The 19,157-nt window shown below is 39.7% G+C and overlaps 1 protein-coding gene across 1 annotated transcript in view; it reads left to right on the top strand.

The window, feature by feature from the left end:
• The window catches only part of Gabat (4-aminobutyrate aminotransferase), a 114,278-nt gene that overhangs the window by 89,552 nt on the left and 5,569 nt on the right, over window positions 1-19,157 (top strand). Inside the window, exons 7-9 of the mRNA XM_080282595.1 lie at window positions 1,140-1,297; window positions 11,065-11,203; window positions 15,918-16,047. Coding sequence (XP_080138721.1) covers window positions 1,140-1,297; window positions 11,065-11,203; window positions 15,918-16,047 — 427 coding nt within the window. The remainder of the gene's footprint in view (window positions 1-1,139; window positions 1,298-11,064; window positions 11,204-15,917; window positions 16,048-19,157) is intronic.

The following is a 19,157-nucleotide window of genomic DNA, read 5'->3' as shown; positions in this document are numbered from 1 at the left end:
CATGTAAGAAGGGTCACACTGGGGAAAAGTTTCAAATCAAAGGTAGGAAGGAGACCATGATGGTATTATGGATGTGCTTGGGAATTATAAATTTGTATTCTACTAATCCTCTTGGCACCAAGGGCAAAGAATATTGTCAGCCAGTCTTCCATTATTTTCCCCATAATCAGGGGCTTGGGATTAACATTCCTGGTCACTTCCATTTTTTTTTTTTTTTTTTCTAATAACTCGAAGACACTCAAAGTTTTGTTTTATTATTACTGTAGCTTTGTTCCAATATACCAATATTTGCAATGCCTAGGATATCTTGAATCCTGATGCAGCATTGTTATTCACTGTCCAACAGTGTCAGGAAGAATATATAGGAAGAGAGTGTTGTGATTTGTATTTTTATTATTTGGAGAAGGCTCTTCACAGAATGCCCAGTGAAGCAGTAAAGTGGGCAATGAGCATGGGATTGAGAAATGGTTGGCAGGTGGCAGTACTGTCAGAGCAGGAGGAGTGTGGCCATATGCAGTTTGCCACAAGAGTGTGGGAATTTACTCAATTTTGTACAGTGTTTGTGATAAGTGGGTGCATAAGACATGTGGTATTAGAGATAGGCAGCAAAATAATGCTAATTTTATATGTGTAGTGTGCAAGGAGAGCATACAGATGCAGAGAGGTGGGACAAGGTTAATCTTGCTGGGGACATGATATGTATTGGAGGTGGGGCTAGCAAGGTACTAAGGGGTCTTGTATGCAGCTTGTGTTAGGACTGTAATGCTGTATGGTAGTGAGACCTGGTTAGTAAAGGAGGAGAATATTCATAGGCTCAGACATTCGAAAATGAGAATGATTAGACAAGTCCTCAGTGAATCCTAGAATGACAGGCCTGGGGGGGGATTAGGACTGCAGATGAAGAATTGAGAGGAAGGATATGGACTTAAATGTATTGTATTAGTATTGTGATGAGGAGGGGAAGACTGAGATAGTTTGAGTATGTAGAGAGTATAGAGGATGACATCCGGGTGCAGAGGATGAGAGGTGATACTGTTGACTGTAATCCATCTTAAAACTGGTATAATAAAAGGCGGTAATGTATGTACACACCTAATAGGAATAGTTAGAGAAAGAAGACTCACATTTGATGTTTTCAGACTGGTACAGCACTGCTAATCGATGAGGTCCAGACAGGAGGTGGGCCCACTGGGAAACTGTGGTGCCATGAGCATTTCAACTTGCCAGAAGCTCCAGACATAGTCACTTTTAGTAAGAAGATGCTCACAGGTGGCTTCTTCTGCAAGGAGGAGTTCAGGTATGCCCATCACTCATAAATGTAAAACAAATTAGGATCGTGTTAGCAGTGTGAGGTAGCCTTGTGCACATATTCATGTTCATCAGCAATGTACAGGTATACCTCGATATACAATACTTCTAGTTACAATACCCCGGCTTTACAGTGGGGGTAGAAATACCACCATACACCACCTAACGATGGCCAAACCCCGGTTTAACGATGGGTTTTTATTTTTTTAAACCGATTTTGAAAATATTTTAGACTAAAATTGTGTGTTTAAGTTGATTTATAAACTGTTTTTAGACTTAGATTAATGTGTTTCAGCCACAGGTGGGGTGAACATTGTCATTTTGGGGTACAGTTCATTAAGTTTGATTTGTTTCCAGACTTATATTTGATGATTTTCAGATATTATTTGTTGGTTTTAGTGAGTTATTTATAGGTGTTAGGCTTGGGTTAGCTTCTTTTACAGCTGTTAGACCATTTAGATTGGCTTTAAATTTGTTTTTGGACTCATTTGGGTGGGTTTAGGACTTGGCTGGGGGGAAACCCAAGGCACAAAATGCATCCCTATACATGTACTTTGCATGTTAAATCTACCCTGAGATACGATACCCCACCTAACAATGGGTTTTTACTTAACCAATTGCATCATTAAACCAGGGTATACCTGTACTGTATATTGTACACTGTATACTATATTATCATTCGAGATGTCTGCATCTGTGTGTAGACTGTTTGGCTGCACAGCACCGCCCCTCCCAAATATTATTTATTTTTAGCAGGATTGCATTTCTTGCAGCTACAGTCACAGCTACCACTTTAAAAAATACCCTGAATCTGATAAAATTACATAAGTAAATATCTCAGGCAGAGTAATTTGAGGTAATAATGAGATGATTATTTTGTGGTAAAATGATAAAAGACTAGACTAGCACACACACACACACACACACACACACACAGCTTTGGGAAATCAAACTTTACACGATTGAGAAAATTTTTCAAAAATGCAGATTGGAGAAAATTAAGAGAAACAAGAGAGATACAGAGGAAGTGGGATATCTTTCTAGACCTCTGTAGTTCAGGAGTGGAAAAATATGTGCCAAGAGTAAGGGGGAAAGAAAACAGGAAAAAGGAGTGGTTTAATAGAAGGTGTATGATAGCGAAAAAAAAAAAAAAAAAAAAGGGGACACAGCGTTGAACAACTGGAGAAAGAGAGGTAATAACAGAACAAAGGAAGAATATAAAAGAACTAGAAATGAATATACAAGAATACATAGAGAGGAAGAAAGGAACTTTGAAAAAGGTATAATAGACAAATGTAAGGATGAACCCAAACAGTTTTATAGATTTGTCAATGGCAAATTGACACAAAAGGAAGGAATCACCAAATTGAAAGTAGAAGGAGAGGTCTATAAAGATGTGGCAATGCAAGCTGAAATACTAAACAAATGTTTCCAATTGGTTTTCACTAATGAAAAGGAGTTTGTGGAAGGGGAGGGAGTGACTAGAAATGTGATAAAAGATATAAAAGTGGAAGTCCAGGAAGTGTATAAATTACTGGAAACTCAATTTGTAAGGAAAACCCCAGAACCAGATGGAATCTCTAATTGGGTACTGAAGGAATGCAGAGAACAACTGGCAGATAAGATTCACAGTTTAATTGTGTGTTCTCTGGTAGAGGGGAAAGTGCCTCAAGAATGGAAACGGACAAATGTGGTACCAATTGATAGGGGAGGAAGCAGGGAAAAAACCCTGAATTATAGGCCAGTGTCCCTAACCAGCATGGTTGCAAAATTGTGTGAGAGAATCCTGAGAGATAAATGGATAAAATATCTGGAAGAGATGAATATTTTGACAGAAAGTCAGTTTGGATTCAGAAGTGGAGGGTCATGTGTTTCCCACTTGTTGAGTGTTTACTCAAGAGCGATTGATGTGCTACATGAGAGAGCTGGTTGGGTGGATTGTGTGTATTTAGATTTGGAGAAGGCCTTCGACAGGGTACCCCATAAGAGACTGATGTGGAAACGAGAGCATATAGGAGGACTGAAGGGAAACTTCTGGAAGGGATGAGAGACTTTTTGAGAGACAGACAAATGAGGACAGTAATAAAGGATAGGATGTCTGGATGGAGGGAAGTAACAAGTCGAGTCTGTGGGACTTGACTCTTGTTACGGTGTTGGCTCCAGCAATGTTCCTGATTTACATAAATGAAATGGTTGATGGAGTGAACAGTTATGCAAGTCTGTTTGCTGATGATGCAAAGATCTTGAGGAAGGTAGAGGTTGAGGAGGACTGTAAAATGCTGCAGGAGGATCTGGATAGGATACATGATTGGAGCCGGCTGTGGGAAATGAAATTCAGCGTAAAGAAATGTAAAATATTGGAAATGGCTAAAAGTATCGAGAGGCCATCACTGAATTATTTGATGAACCAATCACAAAAGTGAGAGAAGAGAAAGATTTGGGAGTGCTGGTCCAGGATACAGTAGTTTGTCATCTGAAAAACATATTAACAAGACGGTTAGAGAGACGTATAAACTCTTGGCTAACATAAGAGTAGCATTTCATTACATGGATGAGGAGATGATGAAAAAATTGATAGTGGCCACGATCCACCCCAGGTTAGAATATGCAGCAATAGTGTGGTCCCCACAGAAAAGGAAAGATATAAACAAGATTGAGAGAATACAAAGAAAAGCAACCTAGAGGGTCCCCAGTCTGGCAGATCTCTCATACAGAGAGAAGCTGGAAAAGCTGGATTTGCCTTCCGTAGAGGAAAGGAGAGAGAGGGGTAACATGATTGCAGTGTTCAGGACCATGATGGGAGTATATAGAACTGACAGAGAAAATTCTGTTTGTATGGGATAAGAGTAACAAGAGGACACAAAATGAAATTGAAGAAGCCAAGCTGCTTGAAGAATATCAAGAAATATAGTTTTCCTTATTGATGCACAGACCTGTGGAATAGCCTGGACAAAGAGATAGTCCAGTCTAAAAACTTAAATGAGTTTAAAGCAAAATTTGACTTATCAAGAAACAGAGATGGGACCCCACGAGTGTAGCTCATTTCCTGCATATCACAATTAGGTAAATACAATTAGGTAACTACACACACACACACACACACACACAGTAGCTCATGTCCTGTATATCACAGCTAGTTAAATACAACTAAGTAAATACACACACACACACACACACACACACACACACACACACACACACACACACACACACACACACACACACACACACACACACACACACACACACACACACACACACACACACACACACACACACACACACACACAAGACAAGACAAGACAACATGCATCTGCAAGAAGGCATCTGAAAATTTGCCAAATTTTATTATATAGGATGAGATCCCATCTCTAAACTGTCAGTGATTGAAGTTAAAGGTGGAGATATATTTGAAACACTTGGATGCTCTTTGGGAAGTGTGCTAAAAGCAGAAAATGGCAAGTTGGGTAAGCTGAGCAGAGCAGCATATGGTTGACGAATGTGGTGATTTTGAGGAGCATTGATGATTAGAATTTCAAAGATGGAACCAGTAATTGAGAACATCACAAGTGATTGTGTAAAGACAAAGAAAGGTGAAATAATAGATGAGCAGAAGCAAAGTACTGCCAAGGAAAGAGCCCAGAAAAAGAAAATAAGTGATTTAGAGGGGGAAAATAAAGAACTGAGTATATGAGGGAAGGGAGAGTGAGTTTAGGGGAGGGCAGTCAAATGGTGGGTGACAGAGCGACATGGAGGCGTTTTGTCTGCAGCCACCCTTTGCGGGCTTAGGGCTATAGATAGACAGACAGAAAGAAATTGAGTAAAATTGACTGTAAGACAGAGAAGCTCTGGAACAAGTGCAAGAACAAACAGGATGGGCGGTTAAAAGGCATAAAGAGATGTCAGAACTGAGAGAAATAATAAAACAACAAAGTAAAGAAACTAAAAAATCGGCAGACAAATAAAGAGGCACCTTTGAGGGAAAAAAAAAAAAAAAAAAAAAAAAAAGGCAATTGTGAGGAACACAGTTGAAAGAAACAGATGTGTGATTATTTTCAGAGTTGAGGAGAAAAAACAGAAATCAAACCAGGCTGGGAAGAATGAAGAGATGGCCAAGATCAGTGAATTATTTACTGAGATAAATGAAGCAGGAAGAAACTGGGAACAAGAAATAGAGGATGTAAGAAGAGTAGGTCCGTATAAAATGGAAGGACCTAATGCTAGGCCCATCCAGGTTAAATTTACGAATGAAAATGTAGCAAAAGAAGTATTGGGAGCAGCATATAGGCTGAGTGATTATGAAAAACTGAAAAAAGTAATGATAAGAAAAGATCTTAACTCTGATGAGAGAACTAAACTGGAAACATTGCTGGAAGAGGCTAAAAACAAAAATGAGGAAAGATTAGAGGGACAAATAGGAGTGGTTTTTTTTTAGAGTGAAGGACATGAAACTCAAAAAGCGGTATGTAAAGAATGACTAAAGAGAAAAATACAAATGATTTGGTAGGCCTAGGTAACAAATAAGGAAGTGATTAAGAAGACTCAGGCTCATATGATAAAGGTACTGTATACAAATGTGGATGGACTGACAACAAAGAAACTAGAACTTGCTGGCTATATTAGGGAAAAGAAGCCAGGTGTGGTATGTTTAGCTGAAACTATATTAGAGAGTGAATTCGATGGAAATGTGCTTGGTTGAAAAGATTATAATGTGTGGAGGAAAGACAGAGAAGGAAAGTTTGGAGGAGGAGTGATGATTATGACTGATAAAAAGGTGAATGCAAAAAGGGTACATGTAGAATACTGTATACAATAGTGGAAACACTGGGAGTGGAAATAGTGGAAGAACATGGAGAAAAGTTGGACATAGTAGTGATGATCATGCTACCACGGACCAGAACATGGAATAGGGATGAATATGAACAGTTAACCCCTTAAACGCGGCTGTGTACAGTCGTTCCCCCCCGAGTGGCGGGGTTGTAGCGTGGTCTGAGTACCTGTAGGAAAATATTCGCCAAAAATCAGAGATTAACCCTAGAACATTATACTTGGTATGGCAGATAGTACTTACATTCAGCTTTCTCCAGAGACAGGTGTTGAGCCTTCGTGGACTACCCAAGGACTTGTGGAGACTTGCAAAGTTGGGGAACCAAATCTTCACTTTCACACCTCCAGCAACCCGGTTTCCCCTCTACCACAGCCTCATTCTGTCACAGTAAACTTTATACTACAACGTAAAGGTAGTTAGGAATCCATATTTGTACAATAAGCACTGAAAATAAGGCTAAAATCCACGGAGCATACAGCCGACATGCACTGTGGCGGCGGTCTTCCCGTCACTCAACAAACATTTCCATTTTCACAGCTAAAAACATGTATACTACATTATTTTCAATCATATTACTTCCCAAAAGATCACCACGGCGCGCTTTTTATTCTGCCTTACGTCCGCCACTTTATTCTCGTTCCTGTCGGCTGCTTGCACTGACTGGGAAGAGCTAGAACTCGCCATAATCTCACTTTGAAAGCCTGCAGTAAACTGACGCTAAACAGGGGCAAACCGTGAGAAAAAAAGCTAGTGTTACAACTGGGGAAACAAGCGTTTCCTAGTAGCATAAACTGCTTGTGAGAGGAGAGCGCAGATTTACAGTTCTGAGTGCTCAGAGCGCTGCCATGTATCACAGCCAGGCTGGCCGGGCCGTGGTGGGGGGGGGACGGGGGGAAAACGCGATATTTGGCAACAACTGAGGTCAGTAGTACAAAGGTAAAGTATGCTAGTTGTAGCTAGAGGGTGGTGGTACTGATAGACAATACCAGCTGGAGCCTGCTTGCCCGCGGTTATTCAAAATTTACTCAAATCGCAAACGCGACGATCCGCCGTTCTGTCCTTTGGGCCGACCGTCGCAAATGCGACGATCCGCGTTTAAGGGGTTAATGAGTGAGTCATTAGATATGCTAAGGAAGATAATTGAGCGGAGAAATAGATTGCTGCTAGTGGGCAACTTTAATTGTAGCAAGGTCAGTTGTGAAAGAACTGATGCAAAGACTAATGGGGAAGCCTGGGGGTATAGACTGATGGAGCAGGTAACAAAAAATATGTTAATACAGTTGGTTAAAGAAAATACAAGAATTAGGGGAGAAGATATACCATCAAGATTGAATCTTATATTTACAAGGAACTGTAATGATATACAGAAATTATATACAAGAGCTAGGGGAGAAGATATACCATCAAGTTTGGATTTTATGTTTACAAGAAACTGTAATGATATACAGAAATTACAGTATCATTGCCCCCAAGGAAAGAGGGACCACCTGGTTATGGAAATGGAGGTATTGGGTGGGGACACAGGAGATAGAGAAGAGACATGTCAACAAAATAGCAGTAACTATGGGAGAGTGGATTTTGATTCCTTAAGACAATACTGTACTGATTTGTGGAAATATGGACTGGAGTGAAATGGACAGGGGGAAAAATATGTAGGAGAAATATATTATCTTTATGAAAATATATGAAGAGGGAATCATAAACCATGTTCCTAGAGTTGCAGCAAAAAATGTAGACAGAAAGAAAGACTGGTTTAATAAAATATGTAGAAAGGCACTTGAAATTAGGAATAGAGAATGGGATAAAGTAAGAAGAAGATATACTGAAAAAACTTGGAAAGAGTACAAAGAAATAAGAAATGAATATGTAAAAGTAAGAAGGGAGGAGGAACAAAAATACGATAAGGGCATCGTTAATGAAATAACTGAAATGAAACTTGAAACAAATTAATCACTGTCCTGGCCGAGATTTGATCTCAAGCCCCTGATCTTCATATGCATGCATGTTACCACTGAGCCAAAGAGAGGATCCCCACTTTGCCTCTAGGCAACACAGGCTTTTATACACCCCATTACATCCCTCATTTCTCTCCTTGGTGATTAATTTGGTGAGTTTCGAACACACAAGGTAGCGTAGCCTCGGGGGGGCTGCAGACCACACCGAACAGCCCATCCCCGGGATGTAAGAACAGGGACGCTGTCAGCTAACCAAAGAACAATATCAGATTGCCAACCAAGCCCCGCCTCACATCCCACACCACTGCCAGCCAGTGTAATAACTGATCTGAAACTTAATAAATTAATCGCACTGTCCTGGCCGAGATTTGATCTCAGGCCCCCGCGCTTCATACGAACGCATGTTACCACTGAGCCAAAGAGAGGATCCCCCCTTTACCTCTAGGTAGTGTGGGCTTTTATACACCCCATTATATTAATAAAAGCAAGAAAGAAGCCAAGTCGTTCTACAGGTTTGTTACTAGTAAAATGAGAACAAAGAACAGCATAGTGAGACTGAGAGATGGTGATCTAATATATGAAAAAGAAGAGGAAATGTGTAACAAAATGAATGATTAAATGCAGTTGGTATTTATAACTGAAGAGGAATTCCTAAAACCTACAACAGAGATGCAACCCCTGAAATTAGAAACAGTTGTAGTTGAGAGAAATGAGATTCTTCAGTTGATGAACAATACAGATGTGGGAAAGGCAATGGGACTGGATGAAGTCGCTGATTGGATCTTGAAAGAATGTGCAGACCAGTTAGTGAGGCCTATCTATGATATTACTGTATAAGGTTTTCCATAGAAAGTGGGGGGCTACCTACTGAAAGGAAAAGAGCAAATATAGTTTTGATTTATAAAGGTGGTGACAGGGAAGACCTGCTTAATTACGGACCAGTGTCCTTCACTATAAGTCTGCAAACTGTGTGAAAATGTCAGTAGAAAAAGAGTAAAGTTCCTTGAAGGGCATATGGTAATAATGCCCAAGTAATTTGAATTTAGAGAAGGATCATCTTGTGTTATGAACTTGTTGAGCTTCTATAGCGGAATGATAGACATTGTTCAGATCCAGAATGACAGTGTGGTGACAGTTGTGAGGAACTGTAAGTTGCACAGTTGGAGCCAGACTTGGAAAAGGAGTTTAATGTAAAATAAATGCCATGTCATTGAAATGGGAATAAGTGGCAAAATATCTAGTTATGAGTATAAAATAGGAAGAGAGAGGATCAGCAAAATAAGGTAAGAGAAAGATCTAGGAGTGACCTTACAGGATAATCTGTTACCAGAGAAGAATATAAATAAGATCTTTTAGAGGGGCATGTAGATAGATGGCCAGTATAAGAGTGGCTTTTAGCTATCTGGATGAGGAAATGTTGAGAATTAATTGTGTCCATGATAGACCAAAATTAGAATATGCAGCAGTGATAAAAGTCACCACATTTGAAGAAGCATTTAAGAAAACTGGAAAAAGTACAGAGGATAGCGACCAAAGTGCAACCAAGTATGAGAGAATTGTCTTATGAAGAGAGACTGAAGAAGCTGAAGCTGTTAATACTCAGTGACAGGGAAAAAGAAGGGAGATTTAATTACAATGCTTAAAAGAGTTTTAAAACTGGAAAAGGTGAACAGAGAAGATCTGTTTGTGGATGATGATGGAAGGACAAGAGGACATGAATATAAACTGAAGAAGAGTAGGTGCTTAAATGACTTGAAAAAATTTAGTTCCCCAAATAGAAGCATAGATATTTGGAACAGTTTGGAAGAGGAGGTGGTGCAAGTAAAGATTATCCATGTGTTTAAAAGCAGATTGGATAATTAAGATATGGAGACAGGACAACATGAGCTTAACACAAATCCCGTAAACTACAACTAGGTAAACACACACACAAACACACACACACTTAAGCTAAAAAAACAATAAGTCACAAGCAAATTAAAGTAAGGAAAACATCATTCATATGACTGATTATAGGAGGAACAAGAATGAAATAATGGAATGTGAAAAACAGACACTAGAAGAATGAGTTTTTATAACTGAGAAGAGTATTTTAGCAAAAATATGTTTGGATAAGAAAATTATATCAGGATATGAAAATGACAGGGGCTCTGAAGATAGTGATAAAGGGCTGGGGTAGGAAGTAGGGAGAGAGCGCAGCAGGACAGGAAATTGTTAGATACCATGAAAGTGGAGATAAGACGTAAAAATATCCATATTCTTGCATGACAGTATGGTGCCAATTCCGCCTAACAGGAATGAGATAGATGCAATGTTATAGGCAACATAATTACAACTGAAGGCAGCAGTGATGCATTACCTGTGATGTATATGTGGAATTATCTTGAAACAGGGACATAGCTAGGATTTTTATAATGGGATGGCCTTGGGGTGGCAAAACCCATCTGGAGGTGTTCCCTCTGAAAATGTAGGTGGCCTGGCCACCCTTCTGGCTATGCCACTCCCAGGAATGATGACTGAACAGATGATTGATTGTGTAGATAATACAGAGTAGAAATGAGACATTTGGTATAAGGAATGCATTGAGAGTGAAAGGTTGACAGAGTACACAGGCTTGAAACTAAATGGAAAATGAAACTGAAAATTAGTCGGAAGTGGGAAATGTGAGGGAAAGTTGTTTGAAGTGATGGGAGAGGGTAGCAGTGAAGGGTGATTAAAATATATATATATATATATATATATATATATATATATATATATATAGCTGGTAGTAGTTTTTATTGCAGCAATCCTAAATGAATCTTGGTAACAAAATTTTTTTTCCCCAGTAGATGTATAGTTCTCTTGGACAATTGGAAGGGACATTATGTTGCTTCAGAATAGTTGGATATCATTACAGGTATTTATTAATCCATTTTAGCTAACAGTTTACACAAGATTATGAAGATTGGCTTTAACCATGAGATATTGCAGGCCATCTCAAGGATACCGCATCTACAACACTTGGATGGGTGACCCATCCAAGGTGATCATGTTGCAAGAGGTCCTCAGAGTTATTGAACGAGACAACCTCCTTAGTATAGTCCAAGAGAGTGGAGATGTTCTGATGAAGGTAAGCATACAGACATATATGAATAATGTAGTAATTGTTAATGTATAAATAAATATAGAAAATATATTTTCTTTTACTAAATAGCACAATGGTACCAGTGTGTGTATGTGTGCTTACTTCATTGTTCCTTATCACTGCTCAGTGAACCTGCAATTTTTCTTCCATACTGCACCCTTTCATGCACTTTATCCTCAAATTTCCATCCTTGCTCATCATACTACCTAATATTTGAAGGCACTCAGATTCTCCTTTTCCTGACCATTCAGCGTTCTACAGATCCATGAATACCAGAAGTACCATACATTACAGTCCTCAGACACTTTTTCATTGAAAACACAGTACAGTGGAGCCCCAAGTTCAGCGACATCATCATTTGCGGTTTCATGGTTGGCAGTGGCCTTCAAATATTCTCAGACACCAGGTTTCACCCAAAAATCCCTCCATTAGTGGCAAGAAAAATGTAAACAAACTGCACATATGGACTTCCCAGGTCTGCTGACGTAACCAGCAACGAATTGGAGCACTTGATTGGCTACACACCAACAGTGTCTGTAGCAGAAATGTTGGAGTTGGAGAAGGAGGATATTGAACGCCAGTAGCCATAGAGCACCCAAAAGAAGACGACAAAACTCCAACAATGTCATGACTTTCATCATGGCTGCCCTCTCTCGAGAATTTGCAGGAGGAAGTCAACCTAGCAGAGTTTGCTAACGAACATGAGTGCCTGTTCCATGTTTCTGCATTAGCAAAGCTGATAAACACTGTTCAGTGTGAAAGTGAATGCAAGACAGCAAGCTCTGATAACCCGCTACTTCAGCAGACCCCAAGAAATGGAAGAGGTGGAAGACCCAGTGCAAGCCGCAGGGGCAGCTGAGCATGGAGCACAACCCAGTGAAGATACCATCATGGACCTGGTTGAGGATGAGGAGTTCTCTGGGTTCATGCAGGAGCAGCAGACAGATGAGATGTAGCACAGGATCGATGTGCTTCATGGAGAGGTGGAGTCAGAGGAGGGTGGAGGTGTCAGAGGTGGCGGGGTGCAGTAGCCTCACCATCTGCCTCGGAAATTACACCCCCATCCCTTCCATTAAGCACCTCACTCCAGCCTTCCAAATGAGTTCCTTTGCCTATTATGTACTTGGTATTAAAACTACAGTAAAACCTTGATATACTGGACTTCAATAGACTGGAATTCCCTTTCTTTGGAACTGAGACGCTGATAGGACTAAATTCTGAAACAGTAAATCAGAAAAAGTCTGATAAAGCCAGAAGCAGTCTGGACTGCCTGACCACTTCAGCTATGTTCATCACAATAAGGTAAATAAAAGACATGTTTATCAGTAACTAGTACAGTATTGTTATATATATTACACGATTCGGGTTAGCAGGGGGAAGTCCAGATGTCGCTTTTATCAGAATTTTGCTTTTTTTTGGAATGGCTTGGGCCCCAATTAGTCCGTTATAGTGAGGTTTTACTGTAGTTTTTTTTTTAGGTGTCATCAGTAAATTCTACAATGCATAAATGGGTTTTAGGGGGAGCTGGCATGGGATCCAGAACCAATTAGCCTATTTCCCATAGGATCAGTGCCCCAACTTTAGCGGTTTCTTGGTTCTCTGTACTTTTCACGGAACTAATTAGGTGCAAAACGCATGGCTCCACTGTATTTGAAACACATATTCTCAATCATTCCAAAAAACACCCTGTTCATCACTCACCACAGTTTCTGTTATCTTCCTGACCTTGTGTTTTATTCTTCTTCCCTGCACCTTTCCTACAAAACTCATTTTGTGGGACAATAAGCTTTTGCGCTCATTCCATTCACTGTTACTTTTATACAAAAGCACAGTCACAGCTATCTTCCACTTCACTGGTACACTTGAATCCTTTATGTGGGTACCACTCAGCGTAGTAAATGGTTTCCTGATGTACAGGAAACCATTTGGCTTGTCACTCAGTGTAGTCACCACAGAAGGAAGAGGAAAGAATCCTTTTAGTACTTATATCATATTTCTCATTAATATTTTGCTCTGTTTCTCTTCAGCTCCTGCTGCCTTCCCTTTTTTCAACATTTTTACTGCCATCTTTATTTCTGTCATCTCATTCTCCCTTTCCTTTTTTTTTTTTTACATTTTCACTGCATTCTTTATTTCTTTAATTATCACATTCTCAGACACATATTCCTTATCTGCATATCACCACAACCAGTCATGTTTACCACTGCTCTGATCTCATCATTTTCATTTATCTGGGGTTCAAAACATTCTTTCCATCATCTGTATATTTCTTTTCCATTCAGTAGCTCTCCCACTCTTTTTTTTTATTTTTTTTTTTTTATTTTTTTTTTTTTTTACACGTTACTTCTGCACCTCATTCCAAAATAGTTTCATGTTTTCGGAGTAGTTTACATAACTTTATCTTCATAATGATCGTTTTCATTTTATCCTTACTGACCTCTTCACACTTACTTTCAATATATTCCCTCTTTTCACAGTTCTTTTTTGCATTATGCCATTCACTTTTTTTTTTTTTTTTCCCTCCACTGCTCTTTCAGCTTCCACATCCCACCAAGCTGTTCCTTTTTAATTATCAATACTGTACCTATGAAACACAATACACAACAGTAGCATTCCTAACCAAACATGTTTTATGTATTTCATAAAATTTCCAAAAACATTTGCTCCCAGAGAGGTTTTAGGAAGGGAAGAGGTTGTGAAGATCAGGTATTCATTGTTAGGTCTTTATTGGAAAAGTTTCTGGAGAAGGGAAAGAAGTTGTGTGCAGCCTTCATGGATTTGGAGAAAGCGTATGACAGGGTGGATAGCCAAGGATTGTGGAAAGTATTAAGAATATATGGAGTAGATGGGAAGTTGTTGAAGGCCGTGAAGAGTATGTATGAGGGTGCTAAGGCTGCAGTGTGTGTGGATAGTGAACTAAGTGAAATTTTCTATTTAAAAGTTGGATTGAAGCAAGGATGTGTCATGTCTCTGTGGTTGTTCAGTCTGTATATGGATGGGGTTATAAAAGAGTTACAAAGTAGAGCAGTGGATGGTGGAGTGACCCTAATGAGAAAGGGTAGTGTTTGGAAACTCCCTGTACTGTTGTTTGCAGATGATACTATGTTGTTAAGTGAATACAAAGGAGAGCTGCAAGGCTTGGTGGATGAGTTTGGGAAAGTGTGTAAGAAAAGGAATCTAAAGGTGAATGTAGGGAAGAGTAAAGTTATGGTCTTCGAGAGAAGTGAAGTCAGTGAATGACTGAATGTACAGTGAGGTTGGATGAGGAGGAAATGGAAAATGTGAGTGCGTTTAAGTACTTGGGTAGTGTGATGAGTAAGGATGGAAGTCTTGAGGGTGAAGTGCTTGTAAGGGTACAACAGGGAAGAAAGGTTACTGGTTCCTTGAAAGCAGTGATAAGAAACAGGGAGGTGAGCATGGAAGTGAAAAAGTTACTACATGACAGTATTGTGATACCAACTTTAACGTATGGAAGTGTGGCTTGGACCTTGTTGGAAGGACACAAGTCAAGAGTGAGAGCAGTGGAAATGAGTTATTTAAGAGGAGCCTGTGGAGTCACATGGAGAGACAGACTGACAAATGAGGAAGTGAAGGAGCGTTGTGTTGTGGATGTGGATGTGAGAGGAAGTGTTAGAAGAAACCCACTGAGGTGGTTTGGCTATGTGAAGAGGATGGAGAGTGAAAGACTGACAAGGAGAGTGTATGTGAGTGAGGTGGAGGAGGGGAGAGGGAGGGGGAGGCCAAGGATGAGATGGAGGGATGGAGTGGAAAGGTATTTGAGAGAGGGGGGTGTAAGATGGGGGCAGGGCAATGAAATGGCGGGAGACAGGGCGACATGGAGGCGATTTGTTTGTGGCCATGCCTTATGGGATGAAGACGTCTGGCAATATATATATATATAGATAGATAGATAGATAGATCTGTCTATCTATCTATCTATCTATCCATCCATCTATCTATATATTTGTATACGACTGCCATGATTAAGTGATTTTGGATAGGGGAATCTGGGGGACACTTAACCCTGCCAGAAACCCCGGTTATATGCTTACCACCCAGCATAGTAAATGGTTTCCTGGGTACAGGAAACCATTTGGCTTGTCACTCAGTGTAAAGATCATATGGCATCTCTGCATTGAATGAGTGGATGATGGGCACCCCCATCCACCACACTACACAATGTGTGAATGTTTTTGGCATATCCAATAGAGCCAGAATTCCACGGGCTTGATTGATGAGTGAATGGAAGCGTGGCCCATTGGACTGGGCAAATTTGGGCTATCTGGACAGTGCTACTCCTCACCCTGCCCTAGGGTGGGAAAGGAGATCCGGATGATGATTTATATAAATATATATATATATATATATATATATATATATATATATATATATATATATATATATATATATATATATGTGTGTGTGTGTGTGTGTGTGTGTGTGTGTATATTTTATTCATTTATTTAGTTTACCTTTAATAATTATAGCCTTGTATTATAATCTGACAAACATACTCCCTTCACTGGGTACATGATCAGCATAAATGTGGAAATAAGTGAAGTAAAACACACAGTAAAGTACAGTACAGTAAAACCAAAGAGTAAGAAGCAGGCTAAAGAGATGAACTTCCATTTATACTAAATTAATAATACTGTAGACATTTCATGATGCCATGTTATACAACTTCCTTTATATTTAGGGTCTACGGGTTCTGGACCAGAAGTTTCCTCAGCACATCAACAGTGTGAGAGGGCGAGGCACCTTCATAGCCTTTGATGGGAACACCACACAAAAGCGTGATGCTATCATAGGGAAACTAAAACTTCAGGGTATGTATAATTAGGATCAATAGATCTAATGTAAATTTACTCATATATATATATATATATATATATATATATATATACACACATAAATGAAGGAAAGGTAATGGTGGGCAGTGAGGATATGAAATGCACCTGGGGAGAGCATTATAGCTGGCTCCTGAATAAGGAGTTTGACTGGAACAGGGAAGGTTTGGAGTCAGCTGATCCAGTGTTTGGCCTGAGGTCTTTGATTGATGCAGCTACTGTGAGGTAAAGTTTAGGGAGTGGAGAGAGAGTATAGGGCACAAGGGTTTGAAAGTAAATCGAGATAAAACAAATACGATGATATCTAGGGCTGGTGGCAGTACAGTACTGTCAAAGCAGAGGGAGTGTGGTTATGTGTAGTTTGCTACAATGGTGTGGGAAGTAACTCTACCTTGTTCAGTGTTTGTGATAAGTGGGTGCATTGGAGATGTAATGGTGTTAGAGGTAGGCAACAAAATAATACTGATTTCATGTATGTGGTGTGTTGGGGAGGGCATGTAGGGACTGTCAGGCATGAAAGGATTGATCTTGCTGGAGAGTCTTTTGATTGCGTGAAGGTGTTTTGTTATTTGGGGGACATGTTATGTGCTGGGGTTGGGGCTGGAGCTAGCCCTGTGGTAAAAGTAGGGAGTGGTTAAAGGAAGTTTGGGGAGATGTTGCCTCTCTGATTAGAGAGGGTTCTTCCTCCATGCCAAGGGTTGTTTGTATGCTGCATGTGTTAGGAGTGTAATGCTGTATGGTAATGAGACCTGGGCAGTAAAGGAAGAAGATATGCTTAGGCTCAATTGTACAAAAATGACAATGGTTTGATGGATGTTTAGTGCATCCTTAATGTGAGGCCTTGGGGATCTAGGATTGCAATTGACAAGTTGAAAGGAAGGATGGGACTTGAATATATTAGTGCTTTGATGAGGAGGGATATGTTGAGATGGTAAGAGCATGGTGAGAGGGTGGAGGATGGCAGTTGGGTGCAAAAGGTGAGAAATGTGAGTGTCTAGGGTAGGGTTACAAGAGGCAGACCAAAAAAGACCTGGAATGGGGCCATAAACTGTAGCCTCAGGGATAGGGGACTGATTAGGGAGGCTACCAGAGATCGAGCAGCATGGAGAGCCACCATTAGGTGACCAAGGGTGATGCATGGAAGCATGTTGGAGCCTTTATAAATGATATGAATTATACAGTATGTGAAAAATTTCAAGCTGTATTACTGCATGTCTGTTTCTTGAGAATGAATTACAGTGGCCTCATGACCAACAGATGTTTCTTTAGTACTACTGGTATGGTAGACTCTAAATATTCAGTAAAAAAAAAAAAAATTATATATATATATATATATATATATATATATATATATATATAATATAATTTAGTTCAGGAAACATACATTAGTATGGTTTGCATACACAGATGTGCATGAAATCTGAGGAACTGTTTTGAGAGGTAGGTCTGTTATTCTGGGAAGTTGAAAGGCACTACAGCCACTGAGAAAATGCACTGGCTGGGAGAGGTGATGTCACTGACTGTCTCCTTGTGATCACTGGCATGCCAACACCATAATAGTGTGTTGGACACTAACATTTTTTTCTAATTCCCTGCCCTTATTCATCATGCCAAATTGCAATTTTGTGTGTTTGCCTCCCGATATTTAAAACATTCTGTTGATTTTTTGTGCCATAAAATAGAATCTTGTTTGATCTAAAGCATTTTTCCCATAAAGTTAATTATTTGGCCTGGACAGCATTCGTCTAGTACGACAGTGTTGTCTGATCTAATTACAGAGATAGCCCGATTATCCGGGCTATATGGTGTTAAGGGGTGCCTGATTAATCCGAAAGCACGATTAATCCGGCGGAAACACAAGTACTGTACTGTTAGACTGATTTATTTACCGGTAAATGTACACTTAAGTACCAGAAAGACCTTTCCAGTTCAATGTATATTCCTCCAGCTTGTTTCAGTATTTTTTAGACTATATTCAGTTCGGTAAATCACGTTTTCTTACTGAAAGATTTCCTCCCTGTTAGTATCGTCACGTTCTAAAGCTGTACCTACGATTGTTTCCAGCACAATGGACGAAACTCATCGTACTCAAATGTGGACTTCGTTTCCCAACTGAAGATTAGGTTAGGTTACATTATTAGGTGCAGTTAAGCTAGGTTAGGCCAGGTTTAAACACTTAGATTAGAACAGTGTCTTCTGCCATTACGTTAACGAATCAAAGAGTCGTCACACCAGAACAGCTAAAAACAGCGGGGAAAGATTTAACAAGAAATGTTTATTTACCAACCCAGAAATAATCAGAAAAATATAACAGACTACAGTATCAGGATGAACTGATTTGGTAAGGTGCTTTTACTGCTTACAGCAAAGCGTATGTTTACCCCCCTCAAATACTCAATGTTCGTGAGTTCAGAAATTTGTGTACTCCCGTGGCAGACCTTGAAACCATTTTTTCAAAGTTATAAAGTCAGTTTCTTTTTCTTACAGATGTGAAAAGACTCGTCTGGTACACCTGGCTTTTTCCCCTCCTCCCTAAACCCATCTTATGATTTGTTATGATTCGTGAAAGAAAATTAGGGGGCATGTTACATTAGAATTTAAACATAAAGTTAGGGTGCATGTTACTTTAGCATTTAAACATATCGGCGAAAACATCTGGGATGAAAGGACCGCCGAGCTGTTTGGGATTGTAGAGTAGGGTCGTATAAACATACCAGTGACCTTGGTTCCCTTCCCATAATTGTTCGCAGTTTTTATGGCTCTCCCTAACTTAACGTTACTGACACCGGTACAGTAAAGCATTGTTCAAGGCTAACAGCCATAAGGGGTTAATGGAATACATTATTGTTTGTATCAATACTCTCTTTCACACATACACGAACGAACAAAAGAATGTGCAATAAATGTACACTTAACTGTACGGAGCAGAAATAACTGTATGCTCTGTCGGTCCGAAATGTGTTGGGAAGCGACATCGAACAATGAATGTGGAACTGAATGCCACCTTACAAGAACACTTGAGATGAAAGTATTTTTTCTTATTAGTAAACATAATTGTTCCATTTCGTCCCCTATAATTGTGAAACTCT

The sequence above is a fragment of the Coenobita brevimanus genome, chromosome 94 (genome assembly GCF_032717465.1).
Source record: "Coenobita brevimanus isolate Jiangsu-jjx chromosome 94, ASM3271746v2, whole genome shotgun sequence".
NCBI lineage: Eukaryota > Metazoa > Arthropoda > Malacostraca > Decapoda > Coenobitidae > Coenobita > Coenobita brevimanus.
Note: the sequence above shows the minus strand (reverse complement) of the source record. Positions and strands in the feature narration are given on the sequence as shown.